Here is a 17,382-nt window from a genome sequence, read left to right as displayed (position 1 = left end):
TTAAAGTACCTATACAAGTGACAAATAAGAAAAGCATATTTATCATTATTAATTAAGATTAAAGCAAAGTAAATTTTGGTCCTTTAGATATAGATAAATGTGGAGTACAATTCATTTCACTATAGTAAACTCAGTCCAACACATATTACATTTTCATAATTGATGTTTTGTATGAGTTGCTTTGGAGCTTCCCATTAATAAGTAACTCGAACTCCTTGGTATCTTAGAATCTCCCCAATAAGCTCTCCTTTCCCAGATCCTACGTACCTTCCACATATCTCTCCGTCTCTGATGAACAAAAACGTCGGCACCTCCACCACGTCCATGTCCTTGAGGAACTGCATGCAGCTGTCGTTCTCATCACCGTTCATCCTCGCGAAAACCACCGAATCCATTTGCCTTGACAGCTTAATCACCGTCGGGTACACCTTGACACATGGCCCACAATGTTTGAGCCCCACGTCCAGAACAACCAGCTTATGGTCAAGCTTGTGGTCTTCGATGAGCTTCTCAACGTCCTCTCTGCTGTGAAGCTGAACCACACCCGAATGGCTGTCACCGTAGTACAACACATCACCCATCAGCTGGTCCGGTCCGATCCCTTCTTCTTCATGGATTTTCTCCATGCTCTTGTAGAAGCTAAAGTGCGGGACTTTCGTAATTTTCTCTCTTTTGCAAAGCTCCCTAGTCTCGTCCGATTCATCACCCATCACGAGGATGAATTCGACATCGTTGCATGTCCTGCTAAGGTCTACCATAAACGGGTAAATTTTACTGCTATGATAGCTGAAGCTAGTGGCGTATTCCACCACAACAAGCCTGTTTTTAGCCTTCCTGAGAGCTTCATCGAATTCCTCAATGCTGTGAACCTTCTGAACTCGCTCATCACTCGGAGCATCCTTGGTCCCAGGAGCGGCTGTAGCCTTGGTAATGAAGCGAGAGCTGGTGCTTGTTCCTAGCTTTGTTGAAAAAGATCTGGGCCTAGTCGCAAGGGATGGTAGAAAAGAAGCATGAGAGCCAAGAGAAGTGAGTTTTGGGGTGAAGTGAAGAAGATCGGAAGGAGGTGGTTTAGTTAAGAAATTAGTGATTGCAGCCATTAAGGGGTGAGGGGAGGAAGACAAGTGAGAAAGAAACTGTGTTTCTGGAGTTGGTACAGGGGACTGCTCCCTCGGGGACAAAAAACAACCATGGAATAAAGATGAAATCTAAAAATCTAATCGTTCAAAAACGGTAACCACTCGTTTCGGCTCGTTCCATTGATATTATCCACATATGTTGCTGGCATTGCTTTCTGCATTGTTATTGAGCACTCGGGATGGTAGATTTTTGTACGACCACTGACTGGGCTGGATTTTTTCATAGTCCTTTTCGCTGGTGAAAAAGAAATATAGATATTGTAGTACCATTTTGAGGATACTATTAACCAACCCCCTTGAGATATCTAAAAGGTCTTCTTCACTGAAATCAATTGGGCTTCTATAACTGAACATTTGGGCTTGATATCCGCATTTTGATGGCAAATGGAGTATGGTCAGGTTCAGTTTCAAGGAGAATTAATTAGATTTATACCAAACTTACCCAAAAATTTTATATTTATTAAAAATTCACATAAAAACCATTCATTATGATAAATTTAATTATTTATCTTGTCTGGTGTTTCCAATCCAATTTTATTATGTTTATTTTTTTTATTAATTTGTTATATAAAACGATAAAAATATAATTTACTTGGTACATGATAAGGCCTTTTAATGATTTTGTAACTGAGTCGGTGGCCAGTTGATCCATAACACTAACTCAGTAAAACACTTAAAATAAACTTCAACTTATATCACAAGCATATGAGTGTGGAAACAATGTTTTTAGAGTACAAGTGTCCGTTTAAAAAATATACAATAAATAATGAAACAGAAGATTTGAAACAATAATAATAACACATATGTAATATGTACGAAATTAAAACAAAATTTTAGCTTTTTTATGGGTATAACCAAGTTTAAATGGAATATTAAATGCTTTCTAATGACTTGTCATGGTATTGTCATTTTTCTTGAGTTGAATCGAGTTAACTTGCGACACCAACTCAATCAGTAACATTATTAATTATATACGAACAATGTGAATCAATCAGTCGTGTAATAGTTTTAAGATGTATAAAAATAAAAACAAAGCTTTAGTTGAAGTAGTAAAGAATGGATTCAAATTTTATCTTTTATGTCAAAATTCTACTGGATTTATTAAATTATAAAAAAGAAGTATCATTCTAATAATATAATTTATTCATGCATGAAGAAATATTTTCATAATTTCTTTAATCGAATTAATCAACATTTAACTTATTATATCAGAGATTAATGGTTGAGTGATGAATTAACCCTTCAAGTATAGATATAAATGCAAGCGCTTGTGTTGAGCTAGACATGGTTGGTTGGTATAGAGTATGAAAAAAAGCAGAGATGAAACTTGTCATTATAACAAAAGTTTTATGCCTTTCAAAGAAAACAACCAAGTTTCATGACACCTTTTTAGTTAATTTATTAAAGTTAAATACTATTTATATTATATTTTTATAAAGTTATGGATTTAATTTGATTAATTTAAGCTTATGTATTTTTAAATTAGCTAGTTTTAATTTTTGTACTTTTCAAATTTTGAAATTTTATTCCTAACCCAAACAATAGTAATTAAATTCGTTTGGTTAAATTCAATTACTAGTATTGCATTATGCATATATATGGTTGATCATTTTAAGTTTTTATACTTTTTTTTAATTTTGAAATTTTAGCATTTATGCAAATAATAGACATTATCCATTAATTGGGTTTTAGTAGTAATATGTGAAAAGAATAAGTTAACATATTATTACACATATGATGATATATTTATCGCGTTAGATTTTAAAAATAATACAATTTAACAATTATTATTTGGTGAGAACTGAAATTTTAAAAGCTGAAAAATATAATATCTAGAAATAACTAAATTAAAATAAAAAAATTTAAATTCACAGCAAAATTTAACCATTTACTAATAATAGAAATTAGTTTTTTCTTATAAAGTGGGTGAAGACAACCCAAACTCATGGCATGAAATTGTTGGCACATTGGGTTTAAGGCCGATGGCAATAGATTTTATTTTTCATAAAAAGGAAAATTAAAATGATATAACATCGGGCATAGAAGTTAAGTGATATGAGAAAGAGCAATATCTTGATCACATTGGACCGGGCCTTCGGAGACAAAGGTAGACGTAGGCATTTGAATAGCAGATTTCACTTTCCACATGTAGAAAGCATTTGCGTCACTTAATGGCTGATTTCACAGCAATTTAATTATCCTCAATGTGAAAAGTAAACTGTATAGGTTCCTCCTTTCCATTTGCCAAATCCGTGAGCTCCCATTTGTCAACCGTCATTATCGAATATAAGACTTGACTACGAACTCCAACACTGGGGACTTCTTTATCAAACTTGATTTAACCCTTTCAAACAGGCCTAGGTAGAGAGCTACTAATAAAATAATCATTATCAGTGCATTAGGAGAGGAAATGTTGACAGATCCAACATGATTGTGGCCCACATAACCTCTAACATGTTGCCCTATATAAAATGTGACAGAAAACCGAACAGATGTGCAGAGATCCGAACAGCCTTTCGGTCTTTGGCGTTTGCCTTGCCTGCCAGCGCTCGCCATCTAAAGCCCAAGCGCCTTTGCAAAACTTCCTAACCTTACATGTGCCCTTACATCTCACACTGCCCAGAGTCTTTTCTTATTATATGTCCTTTTCACTATATATAACGAATCACAATTGTAGTTCATTCTTTTTCAGTTTAAAAATAACGGGACCTTAGATCTACAACCTTACTATTTTTTTTATCCTACAAACGAATCTATACAAAATTGGGGTTGAATAAATTGAGACGAGTAAGGCGAAAACTCCGAGGAGAAGTGTTTGGTTTGGATCCATTGTTTGAGAGCTTAGCTTAGATAAGTTGATCTTGTGTTTCAACCAAGTTACAAACAACCACTCGAAATCGACAAAAAAAAATTCCATCCATTCAAAAAAAAGAACAAAAATTTCCTTCCTTTTCCTTTATCGCCGACGATCAAACTGGAATTTGAATTAAAAAAGGGGAAAGTACATGATTTCGACTAAGAAAAGTAGAAAAATAAATAAAAGAGAAACCTAGGAAATTAATGTTTTTTAGGAAAGCTGTAGTGAAAAAAGAAGAAGAAAAAGAGATGGAACTGGAACTGGAAGACAATGCAGCAAATAAATTACCTCAAGGCCTAAGATTTTTTTTTAAAGAGAAATAACTAAGATTGGGTAGGTGGGACTTGGGGTTTTCTGAGGAGAATCATGTGCATGGGGGAAAAAATCCCAGAATCCCCACCTCTGGTCAAATAATCGGCGGTCTTAAACAGCATCTCGTGAACATCAACGGTTCCTTTAGGAGCTATCCCTATGGAAGCTAGAACAGTGACGAGAATGTGGTTCCTCCAGTAGGCGATTCTCCCCATCTTAAGCCTGGTCCACCAGGGTAAGGCCGGTGGCTTGGCTAGATCCTTCTCTTTAACAACCTCGAAGCCTACCTTTTTTGCAACCTCCGCTATGTCCTTGTAGTTCCTGAGACCGGGCAAAGCATCGCCTCTTTCGATACCTTGAATAACCTCCACGTGTTCAGGGTTATCACCTCTGTACTTGTCAGTCGTCACCCACTCGTACGACACGTATAGAGATCCCGGTTTCAGCACCCGGAACACCTCCGCGTACACTTCTTCCAGTTTCGGCGCGTGGCACGTCGCCTCTATCGAGTACGCACCATCGAAGGTGTTGTCTTTGAATGGCATCTCCAAAAAGTTCCCGCAAACCACTTCACAAAGCGAATCTAGCCCAGCTTTCTTGTTGTGAAGCCTGGCTCGGTTCACTTGGTACTCGTTGATGGTGATGCCCACGACATTGGCTCGCGAATGAGCCGCGATAGCACGCATGGGCCCCCCGACGCCGCACCCGACGTCCAGGACTCGATCTCCGGGCTTGACTTCGATCAGATCAACGGCCATCTCTTCGTGGAGGCGCGTGGCGTCCCGGTGAGATTTCCCTCGAATGGAAGGAGAAAAGTGGAAGGACTGACCCCAACCCCATTCGTAAATATCGGTGACTAAGTTGTAAAAAGTATCGACGAAATCTGGAACCTTTTCGGCGGTTTCGATCTCCTTTGGTTGGCGGAAGAAAGACCAATACTGTCTATAGTTGTCCTGAACTTTCTCGGCAGAGATGGAGCCGCCGGAGAGATCGACGGCTCGCTTGCCCTTTTGCTCGGCCGGCCCTAAAAGGCAGACGAACCAGTAAAGACCGCAGGCAAGAAGAGCCCCAGTACAGAAGAGACCAAAAGGATCCATGAGAAAGGGAGAGGACAAAGAGAGAAAGAGAGAGAGAGAGCAAGTGAGTGACAGTGAGAAAAAGCGGGGGTAAACTACTAATAAATTACAGCTCTCTAGAGTCCCCTAAAAATCAAAAACAGAATCTACTTACAGCTATCGTTGACGCGCTATGCGCGTGTTGATCAATTGTTGAACAGGTTTTTATCAAAACAAACATGATACGTCTAGATTTACTGTTTTACCCTATGTACGCCTAGATTTACTGTTCTGCCCTTCTTTATTATAATAAGCGTTTTTTTCCCCTTTAGGCATAATCACCTTTTTGCATCCTCAACTATAAAAAAAAAAAAAATTAGTTTAACCCTTCATTTAATTTTTTATTATATCAACAGTTATTTAATTTTTAAATTTTAAAACAATTAATTTTTAAAATTTTAAAGAATCAATTAAATATTAACATTTCATTCAAGATTAAAAATATTATTATTTTTATCTATTTTGAGTGATTTGACAAAAATAAAGAACGAAAAATTAAGTAAAGAGTTAAAATGATTTTTATTGTAAAGTTAAAAGACTAAAAAGTCATAATATATTTGTTGGATGGGCGTTTCCATTAAGAGGAGTACGAAATTACAATATGAATAAATATTAGCATATTAAATAATTAAGGGATAACTATTTTCCTAGTATCTCTGAAATAATAATATTTCAAACCATAATATTTGAAATAAGAAATCTTAGGATTCTCCAAGGGTTGAATATTTCTGTTAATCCGTTTTAGTTTTAGGCGGCCCATCGAAATCATAACGTCTCAAACTGTAATCTCACTGAAATTATAATATTTCAGAAATAAATCTTAAAGATTCAATCCAAAACAATGTTGTGTTAATTTTCTTAAGCAGAAAGTTTATCGAAAACTTTAATTTTAAATATTTTACATTTTTCTCAAAGAATTTCAAATCAAAGAAAATATAAAGATATATTTAAGATTTTATTTTCCTTTAAAATGAATCAGAATAATTTAATATGATTTTTTACTTTATTTAAAATAATGTGTGTGTTTTTAAAAGGATAATATTTTAAATAACGTGGAATGTTTTTGAAAAAAAGGAGAAAATTTTCATAATTTAAAATTTATTATTATCACACCATCTAATTATATTTCATAGTATCTTTATAGATTGTTTTATTTTATATTTGTGATTTAAATTTAGCATTTTTTTTCCTTTTTAGCTCAATATTTTTTAAAAGAATAGGTAAGGATTAAATTAGTAGTGAACCTTTTAATGTGTAAGTTTGAAATGTAATTATGGAACACCCTCTATAATGTTACTAGCAATGTTTTACTGACCAGATGAGGTAGGTTACTGTATTTAGGGACATTAGAATATTGTAAACCTGAAAACATGTTGTAATCACTACCAATTGAGTACTCCTAAAATTTTATGGACTACAAACAAGAACATCGAGCTTCTTCCTCAATACACAGGTTTACTATTAGTATTGCATTCCATATTCTAGTGTCACGGGCCAAAGTACAAAGCCCGTGACCATGGCACAAGAAACGCCCCATAGATGGGGAACATTTAGCCCACAAGAACTGGCCCGATTCAGAGAACTATTGAAGAAGCCTGTCAGATTGAAGCCTGGTTGGCCCGATGATAAAGACGTGGCAACTTAGGCTAATTTTGGTAACTAATCTTAGAAGAAAGAGATAATCATATATTGTAAATATTAGATTAGATTTGATATGGCAAATCTTGTAAATCCCTAAAATCAAGGGATATAGTGAATCTCGTCTGTCGATGTAAATGTATCTTGACCGTCGATTTTTGGGGAGCTCAACTATAAATAGAGAGCCTCCCCCTCATTTGTACTCATCCATTGTAAGCTGAATTCTTAAGAGTAATAGAATTCTTTGAGCATTTACTCAAACACTTTGTGTGCATTCTTTCTTTGGCTTTCTGTTGTTCACTTGTAGCTTCTTTTGGCACAATCCTTCCGCTATACAAATTGGTGCCTTGGAGGAGTTCTAAGGAATCCTCACTTTTGGGCGTAAAAGGCTGACTTAGGCGAGTTTAGAGCAAACGGATCACCTAAGGCCGCACGGATTGCGAGACGAAAAGTCTAACCCCGTGACAAGTGGTATCCGAGCCAAGTTTTGAACCAAGTGATATTCAAGTTGGTTCAAAGGCACCGTTGGGATGTCGAAAGAAGTCATCGGTCAGAATGAGCCAATGGAGACCCGTATGAGGGCTAGAAAAGCCAGTCGCTCAAGGGAAATGCTGACAGCTTTCGAAAATCGAGTGGTCAATCTCGAGGAATCCGTAGGGAACGTGAAAGAGACGCTTGAATTGGTCGAGGGACGCACAGATGGGTTTGACTCAATGGAGGAGCAACTCAGAGATTTTGTGTTAGATTCTCTCGATGCCAATAGGGAAAAGATGAATGAATTACTCGAGTCCACTGCGGGAAAGCTGGCAGAGAGGGATGAGTATCTCGAGGATATGACGTTAGCCATGAAGAAAGAAATAGATGAGCTCAAAAGGGAGCTCATGATTTACAAAGCCACTTTGAGTAATGATATGTTATCTTCAAGGCCGAAGCAACAAGCAATGGATGTTCCCAAACCGAATAAGTTTAAGGGTGCACGATCCACAAGGGATGTGGACAACTTCTTGTGGGAAATAGAGCAATACTTCCGAGCGATGGGCATCGAGGATGATGCCATTAAGGTAAACACTGCTTCAATCTATTTTACTGATGTAGCTCTCTTGTGGTGGCGTCGTAGGTCCATGGATGAGAAACGTGGTGGGAACGCAATTGGGACTTGGGAGGAGTTTCAAAGAGAGTTGAAGAAGCAGTTTTACCCTCAGTTTGTCGAGAAGGAGGCTCGAGCAAAGTTACGTCGTCTCACGCAATAAGGCACGGTTCGGGAGTATGTTCGAGCATTTAGCGAGTTGATGCTTCAAATCTCCGACTTGAGCGAGAAAGAAACTTTCTATTGGTTCGAGGATGGGTTAAAGTCGTGGGCAAAGCATGAGTTGTGAAGGCAAGGAATCACCAAACTTACTGTAGCCATGGCAGAAGCAGAGTCCTTTATTGAGCTTGATCCAGCGGGAGACAAGCTTGAGGCATCTAAGCCCAATGGAAAGGGCAATAGTGAGAGAAACCATGAAAAAGATGAAGAGGAACATAGCGATGATGGCAACAGTACCGATAGTGCAAGTGGTAATGGGAAACCATGAGATGCGAAGCGGGGATTAGACAACCCAACGGACAAGAGGAATAATATAAAATGCTTCATTTGTCAAGGACCACACATGGCGCGAAAATGTTCGAATAAAGTGATGATTTCGGCAATAAAAAAGAAGGATGAGCCGAAGGAAGAGGCGAAGCCTACTGAGGTAAAGACATCGAAAGTCAATTCGATGGTGCTCATTCCTGGGAAGAGGAATGGTAAAAATGGGTTGATGTTTGTGGACATCAACATTGCGGGTCAGAAGCGGAGTGCTCTTATTGATACGGGAGCATCAGACTTGTTCATGTCGGAAAAGGCTGTAGAGAAGCTTGGTCTGGCGATTAGAAAATCAAATAAGAAGATCAAGGTAGCAACTTCTGAGAAAGCCCTAACTGTGGGAGTAGTTCGTGATGTGGAACTACAAATCGGCGAATGGAAGAGCAAGGAAGAATTCGAGGTAATCCGATTAGATGATTACGATTTTATGCTTGGCTTAAACTTCATTGTCAAGATTCAGGCAACTTTGCAACCATGGGCCGATCAAATCCATATTGTCATCGGTCCGTCAACAAAAAGTGTTGTGCCGGTACAGCGGGATGTGAAGGTTGGGACTAAGGTGTTATCGTCAATCCAACTAGTCGAAGATGTTTCTATGGGAGAAACATTAAATCGTCAAAATGGAATGCTACGAAAGCCCCTTCAGAAGTGTTAGTGGCGCAAGAGACCGATATGAAGCCTGCGGGATCGACTGTAGAGTCGACACCTTTGGGAAAGGTGGGTTGTGCATCGAGCTTGAAGGGGAAATGAGCGATGCAAAGAAAGTCGAGACGAGTAAATACTACGAGTAAGGTACATTTCAAACACTCTGATAGTGTTTTGAATTCTGACTTGTTGGCTTGGCAAAGTCGTAGAGGCCTTTTCAAAGTTCATAAGCAAGGAGGCCAAGGAACTGTGGGCGGGACGAAGCCGAGATGTGAGAATCTAGGGGATTCCAGTGGAAACAAGTCAAAATTTGGGTAAGTTAAAACGAAGACTTCTTGCCAACAGAATGTACCAACAAGCGCAACGATTCAAGATAATAGGCGACGGAAGCCGAGGCATAGGTTTCGAAGGAAGGGACAACCCGTTTGCAAGACAAGTCGGGAAGAAGTCGAGGCAACAAGAAAGTTCCAAGGTGAATCAAGTCAGTGTCATCCAGAAGTTGCAACAAGGGCGTTGCTAGAATGAATGGGGGAGAATGTCACGGGCCAAAGTGCAAAGCCCGTGACCGTGGCACAAGAAACGCCTCATAGAGGTCCATCGATTAGATGGGGAACATTTAGCCCACAAGAACTGGCCCAATTCAGAGAACTATTGAAGAAGCCTGTCAGATTAAAGCCTGGTTGGCCCGATGATAAAGACATGGCAACTTAGGCTAATTTTGGTAACTAATCTTAAAAGATAGAGAGAATTATATCTTATAAAGATTAGATTAGATTTGATATGGCAAATCTTGTAAATCCCTAAAATCAAAGGATATAGTGAATCTCGTCCGTCGATGTAAATGTATCTTGACCGTCGGTTTTGGGGGAGCTCAACTATAAATAGAGAGCCTCCCCTCATTTGTACTCATCCATTATAAGCTGAATTCTTAAGAGTAATAGAATTCTTTGAGCATTTACTCAAACACTTTGTGTGCATTCTTTCTTTGGCTTTCTGTTATTCACTTGTAGCTTCTTTTGGCACAATCGCTTCCGCTATACAAATTGGTGCCTTCGAGGAGTTCTAAGGAATCCTCACTTTTGGGCGTAAAGGCTGACTTATGCGAGTTTGGAGCAAACGGATCGTCTAAGGCCGCGCGGATTGCGAGACAAAAGGTCTAGCCCCGTGACACTAGTACTTGTATACAAATTTGATCTACTCCTCCTTGGTGTTTAAATTTGACGTGGTTGAACCCAAATAACCATCAATCTCTCACTTTCCATCCAATAACAGCCTATATATCCGGATCAAAATTTGAAAAATATTATTTGGATTTTATATTATTATTCTTTATTTTTAAAAATTAAAAACGGTAAATAATAATATTTTTTCAATAATGATATTTATTTGTATTCAAATATTTATTTTTTTAAGAAAAATTATATTTATTTGTATTCAAACTAACATTTAATATTTGAAAACCTATTAACAGTAATATTATTCTGTTTAGATGGGATAGCATAAGATTCAATTGTTAAAGGGTAAACTACATAAATACTTACCCAACTATAAAAGATAGGCACTCAAAATAAAAGCTTGTAATTTAAGCACTCACATTACATAGTTCAGTCATTTTGGTCACTCTCGTTAAAATCATAAACGGCAAGCTGACGTAACGGTTAAAAATTTGATATAATTACACATTTAGCCCTCAACTTTTATATATTATATTGATTTAGTTATAATTTTAAAAAATTAACCCTCAAAATTTACAAATATTCTAAATTTAATCCTAATTTTAAAATTTTCAACCAAACACGTTTTATTGAATGTTTTCTATTTTCTAATAAAAGGAGAAATATATTTTTATTTTCTAAGACTCTCTCTATATGTGTGAGAGTTATTAATATTTATAATAGTTATAATTAATATTGGATTGCGTTTTAAAAAATTATTAGTATTTATTTGTAAGCCTACAACATTTTTTTCATTTAATGATGAGGTGTATATAATTTTCCATTGACGTGCAAGAGATTTATATACTAACAATGCATCAAATATTATCCCATTAAAAAACCTACAACTCCCTAAATGTGGTTAAATATATTCATGTGTGCTGATCGAGTCTTAGCTTGATTGGCATGGGTCTTGTTGCCAGTGCAGTAGGACGTGGGTTCAAGCACACTGAAGCATATTGTCCTCCTATTTAAAAGTCAAGGAGGGCTCGTGTCTAGTTTTAAACATTGTGTCAAAAGAGCAGATATGATCAGAACGAGATTGTTTAAATGTGTATGTATATATATATATATATATATATATAATTTTATTAAATTTCAGTCGTTTGATTGTCTTTCTACTAGACAGTTCATTATTTCTCCTCCGACGTTAATCATCCCTTTTTATGTACAAAGTTTTCTTGTTCACCAAATACCCCAAAATTAGTACATAGATTCTCACCATGATTTTTAATTTCGTCTGAAATGTTTTGTGAAACACCGCATATAAGCATGGGCAGCTCCTTCGCCTCGTCTCGTAATTAATGTTCTGTTTATTGTTTCACTCCCTTTCCCTTTTTTGTCAAATTTGTTTCGATGGAAATTTGAGTTTGTTTGTTTAGGCATTGAGTAAGATTGTAAACAATCCCACTTTCCCCTTCCAAACACTTTCAAGATTTTAGATCGACTCTTCTTTTTTTCTTTGCAATTCTTATTCTTATTTAATTTGTTTTTGTTTTAAAGATGGGTAATTGAAGTAAATGCAGTTGTGAGAAACTTGCATGAAACCTATCAACTTCAGTCGGATTTCTCTTAATTTTACTTAATAATATAGTAAGATTATGTTTTTAATTTTATTCTTAAATTATTATTAAAATAATATTTTAGCTATAATTTTAGGAACAAATTAATTATTAACTCATGGAGTTAATGTATCATGTTTCGCCTTGCTAAGGGATAATGTAAGTTAGTGAATATGTGAACTTAATTTTAAAATCTAAATAAATAACTAATTATTAAATTATTAATTAACTCTTTCTTAACTCTTAAATAAGATGTTAAAACATGAATCTATTTTATCTTCCTATTAATACCAACTAAATTAAAAAAAATTAAAATTATAAAGTAAGTTATATTTTATTTTACATAGTGTGATGAATATTTACTAAATAATTATTTAACTTTGACTAAATGCGTTAAAATAAATTTAAAAAATTTTGATGTCTGTCACGCGCTCTCGCTCTTCCAGCACGCGTCCCATATTTTTTAATTGGTCATAAAAAGAGCGGCCGGCAGACGGCCACACCTGAACAAGTATGTCATTCCGCTGTTTTGAAACGAAAAGTCACCATTTTTTTCAATATTGTTAAGTGACAATTTGTAATCACAAGAAAAGACAAATATATATAGGGTGAGTGGCCAGAATAACAAATTAAGTATATATTTAATTGCAAAGAAGAAAAAAAGTTGTGGGGAGAATTGTGTCATTTAGGTAAAAAAAAGAAAGAGAAAAGGGACAAAAGCGGGTTTTAGGTGGAGAACACAAAATACAAAATGGCAGCACTGCAGGATGGAACCCTACCTAAAGCTAGAGGGTAAGATGTGTGGTGTTGTTGTAGTTATAGATCAGCCGTGTCAAGAAATCACGTGGAAGCTTCATTTAATAATCATGCAATGCAAACACTTTGTACTTCTACTTTCTCTCTTTAAAGGAGGAAAGAGAAAAGCATCACCCAGTAGATGCTTTTTTTCCTGCCATTGGATCTGTGAATATCTCTGTTTTTTGCTTTTTAGATAGCGAAGGACCAAACACATTCACCTGCTTTTAACTCCCTGTCATGTTTTAAATGGTAATAATAAAAAGAAAAGGATGTTAAAAAAAGAGAGGAAATACATATGTAAAAAAGCAAGTCTCCATATCAATATTCATTGGGTTAGTGATAGACAAGTCAGCTTTTCTTCTTGTGGGCTTAGAATTTTCTTTTCTAATTTAAGGATTTGATCTAATTTTAACTCTAAATTTAAAATACTGCGGATAATGTGGTGGAGAACAATGATACTCAGGATTTGATTCGTTTTAATTATTATAAGCTAAGATTCCCTGCATTTGGATGGATCGAAGCCAACCCTTTAAAATTTTTAGCTAGCCCTTTTAATTTCTAACATAGATCGATATTCAGGCCCAACTTCATACTGGCCAAATTACAACACCTTAGGCCCAGAATTAGGTTGCTGGCCACCACGAAGATCATAAATGGGTTCAATCTGTACGTCCATCTTCTGCCATCTTGATTTAAACCCCAATAGTATACAACCGCGTGTTATTTGATACGTATTACAATAATTTATCAACCTTGATATTGTTGAATTTAAGATGGAGATTCAACCTGTTAACGTGGCAATAGTTGAAGAGTGAGTTTGTTTTTTTTTTATTCACACCTGATAAGTTTAAGTATAGACTGATTTGGTGGTGCGATATGGACTTCAAATGTGGAGTTGACAAGTCTACCCTATGTCCATGAATTTCACCATAACATGGTGGGAGTAGCTGTCAAGGACAACACTTAAAATATTGATGCCACGTTAAAGTCACTAACAGTTGATCATTAGGCTACTGTTTCATCGTTAGGCTTAGAAAATACCGTACAGGAGGCATATGGTAATGGCAGGCTAAACAGGGACAAAACAGACAAAAGTTGATCGGCACAACTTATCACATATATACCTCGATATTCCTTGTCTCTTCGTAGGCTTTATACCACTCAAAGAGGTTGGAAAGTTGGGATATTTCTGTGACAAGTAGAACTTGCGTGTTACGCAATACAACAGAATGTGGATTGTGGGGCTTTTTTTTTTTTTTTTTTTTATAAAATTAACTTAAGAAATTTAATTAATTATATAAATGACTCATTTTTTTGATTAAACAAGTAAATGACTTAGTATTTACAGTGAAAATTGGTGGAGCCAAAGAGTTTGGCGCCACCAACATGCCACGTCAGCAACCGTGATAAAAAAATCAATTTTTTGGTGGAGCAAGAATTTTTGTCAAAAGATTCGCCAAATTTTCACTTGACGTCACATAATTAATAATGAGCATTCTATCAGAGACTAATTGTTGGACATAACTATGTCTTAATCCAATGTGTCTAGATTTTTCATTATATACTTGGCTACATGCCTATGCTAGAGTATCCTCACTATCACAACAGATAGAAATATGTGAAATTGGTTTAGGCTATAGAGGTTCATCATAAAGCAAATTTATTAACCATTTTGCTTATTTAGATGCAGCAACTAATGCAATAAATTCAACTGCCATAGTGAAATTATTAATACATGTTTATTTCTTAGAACCCCAAGAAATGACATCTCCACCAAGAATGAATATCTATCCACTAGTAGAAGCATGATCTTCTAAACTTGTAATCCAGCTAGCATCCGAATATCCTTCTAAAATTAAAGGATGTCCTCTATTAAGGGTGTAAATGAACAGAACGTTTAATGAACTGTTCATGAACTATTCGTATAACGTTCATTTATTAAGCTAAATCAATGAGTATGAACAAATTTTTTTATGTTTGTTTAATAAACGAACGAACACGAACAGAGGTGTGTTCAATTCGTTTATGTTCACGAACAAGCTCGTTTATAAGCTTATTTATGACTCGTTTATTTATTGATAATATTTTCTTATAAAAATATAGAGCTATAAACAGAGCATTCGATGAACATGTTCGTGTATAAGTGTGTACGCATGTATTTATTGTTTGTTTGTTTATTATTTATTAACATTATTCGTGAACATGTTCAATTATATGTTCATGAACATGTTTGTTTAATGTTCATGAACATGTTCGATTAAGTTAAATGAACATGTTCGTGAACATTAAAAAAACGAACATGAACACGCATAATTTTAAATAAACGAACATGAACAAAAATTTGAAATTCTTAACGAACAAAAGCTGAACATGAACAAGCTTAAAAATAAACAAATAAAAATGAACAAAGGTTTTTTCATTCAAGCTCGGTTCATTTACAGCCCTATCCTCTATAGCACAACCCATAGTTAATAGTTTTCTTTAAGTACCTAAATACTCTATTCAAAGCTTGCTAGTGCAAAGTACTTGAGTTACTTGAGTATCGATTCATTTTTCCCAACATCATATACAATATTTAGTATTGTACAAGTCATTATGTACATAAGACAACCAATTAGACTTGCATATTTCAATTAACCAATTTTCCTACCAATATTAAATACTTTTTTTTTGAGGATCCATAGGTGTAGATGTAGGTATACAATTGAAATGATCAAACTTTTTAAGCACATTTTCAATGTAATGTGATTGTGATAAAGCTATAGTGCTTTCCTCTCGGGTTATTTTAATCTCAAGAATAGCATGTACTACACCGATATCCTTCATAGCTAAGTTGCTTGACAAGAATTTCTTTGTGTTTTCTACTTGTTTCAAATTAGTGCCAAATACGAACATGTCATCTACATATAAGCAAATTATGACACATTTTCCTTTTAAATTTACTATATATGCACTTATTGAATTCATTTATTTCATAGCCATTAGCTAGAACAACTTTATCAAACTTTCGGTGCAATTGCTTTGGTGCTTGTTTAAGCCCATATAGAGATTTTCCATTATTGAATCCATCTCATTATTTATAGTTTATTTCCAAAAAGCAGAGTCTTAAGATTTCATTGCCTTTTCAAACGTAATAGGATCAAATTTTGTATTATAACAATAAGGCATCTTATTGCCTAAACTTTTATCTTTACCTTCTACAATGAACATAATAAAATTTGGCCCAAAATCTTTGGTCTTTTTAATCTTTTACTTCTTCTTAATTCTTGAAAAGATTGATTATTGTTATCAACTTGTTCCAATGGAATCTTATTTTCATTTGAAGAATGAATCAATTGTTGTGACTATAATTGTCTTAAAATAGAACTAAATCTATTTTCATCAAAATAGCATCTTTTGATTCAATAACAGTATCAACTAAAATTGAATCATTTGGTTCAATTACTATGAATTTATATGCCTTGCTATTATGTGCATATCCTATAAATATGCATTCAACTTCTCTTTTACCCAACTTTTTACATTTAGGTGTTAAAATTTTGACAATAGCTCTACAACCCTAAATCTTCAAATAATTAAACTTTGGTTTCCTTTTCTTCCATTGGTCACAGGAGGTTATTTTAGTTTCCTTATTAAGAACACTATTCAATATGTGACAAGCCGTTGGAACAACTTCCCCCTAAAATCCTTGTCTAAGACCTAAAAACGGTAACATTGAATTTACCATTTCAGTTAAGGCTTTATTTTTTTTTCTTTCAACTGCTCCATTTTATTGTGGAGTGTAAGAGGTTGAAATCTGATGGATAATCCCATTGAATTCAAAATAACTTGGGTTATAGTATTCTTGACCTCTATTTGATCTTAAGTACTAGATAAATTATTCACACTGAAGTTCAACTTTAGATTTATAAACTTTAAATTTATCTAGTGTTTCAGTTTTTGAAAGCAATAAATATACATACCAATATCTAGAACAATCATCAATAAAAGTAATAAAATATTTTTTCAACCTAATGTAGGAGTATTATTGTAACAGCTCGATTTTGACCCTAATTAGACAAAGTGGTTTTGAGACCACAAATTCGAGTCAGAAAAATATTTTAAAATTATTATCAGTATTTTTAGTATGTGAATTATAGTGTGTGAAAATTTCGTATGAAAATTTGATCGTTTGAATGCTCAATTTGATAAAAATGGCTTAATCACGTAAAATGAAAACTTAGGGATTTAATTTAAAAGTATTTATTTGTTGATGTCTTTTTAATTAGGAGGTTTAAAAGTGCAATTAAACCACTATATGGATAGTGGATGGTTATGGGCAAGACTAACCTTAATGTTTATATATATTATATTTAGTAAATAAGGTTAGTTAAGTAAATCACCTTATATTACATTATATTTTAATTAAAAATACATAAAATTAGGCTAGTTATCATCTTCTTCACTGAATTTAGAAAATAAAAACAAGGTTTGGAAGCTTG

At 34.9% G+C, this 17,382-nt stretch overlaps 2 protein-coding genes across 2 annotated transcripts; both read right to left on the bottom strand.

Annotated features, from left to right (window-relative positions):
- Nucleotides 1–25: 25 nt before the first annotated feature.
- Nucleotides 26–1,273, bottom strand: LOC105770462 (thioredoxin-like protein CDSP32, chloroplastic). Its single transcript, XM_012591676.2, has one exon. The coding sequence runs from the start codon at nt 1,095–1,097 to the stop codon at nt 195–197; it is 903 nt and encodes a 300-aa protein (XP_012447130.1). The 5' UTR covers nt 1,098–1,273; the 3' UTR covers nt 26–194.
- A 2,812-nt stretch (nt 1,274–4,085) lies between these two features.
- LOC105769621 (24-methylenesterol C-methyltransferase 2) lies at nt 4,086–5,499 on the bottom strand. Its single transcript, XM_012590377.2, has one exon. It carries the CDS (start codon nt 5,400–5,402, stop codon nt 4,317–4,319), a length of 1,086 nt encoding a protein of 361 aa, XP_012445831.1. The 5' UTR covers nt 5,403–5,499; the 3' UTR covers nt 4,086–4,316.
- Between the last annotated feature and the right edge of the window lie 11,883 nt (nt 5,500–17,382).

The sequence above is a fragment of the Gossypium raimondii genome, chromosome 5 (genome assembly GCF_025698545.1).
Source record: "Gossypium raimondii isolate GPD5lz chromosome 5, ASM2569854v1, whole genome shotgun sequence".
Classification (NCBI taxonomy): domain Eukaryota; kingdom Viridiplantae; phylum Streptophyta; class Magnoliopsida; order Malvales; family Malvaceae; genus Gossypium; species Gossypium raimondii.
This window is presented reverse-complemented; position numbering and strand designations above follow the sequence as displayed.

What these genes read in the sequence shown, in the direction of transcription:
- LOC105770462 (XM_012591676.2), bottom strand. Translation starts at nt 1,097, where the DNA reads ATGGCTGCAATCACTAATTTCTTAACTAAACCACCTCCTTCCGATCTT.
- LOC105769621 (XM_012590377.2), bottom strand. Translation starts at nt 5,402, where the DNA reads ATGGATCCTTTTGGTCTCTTCTGTACTGGGGCTCTTCTTGCCTGCGGT.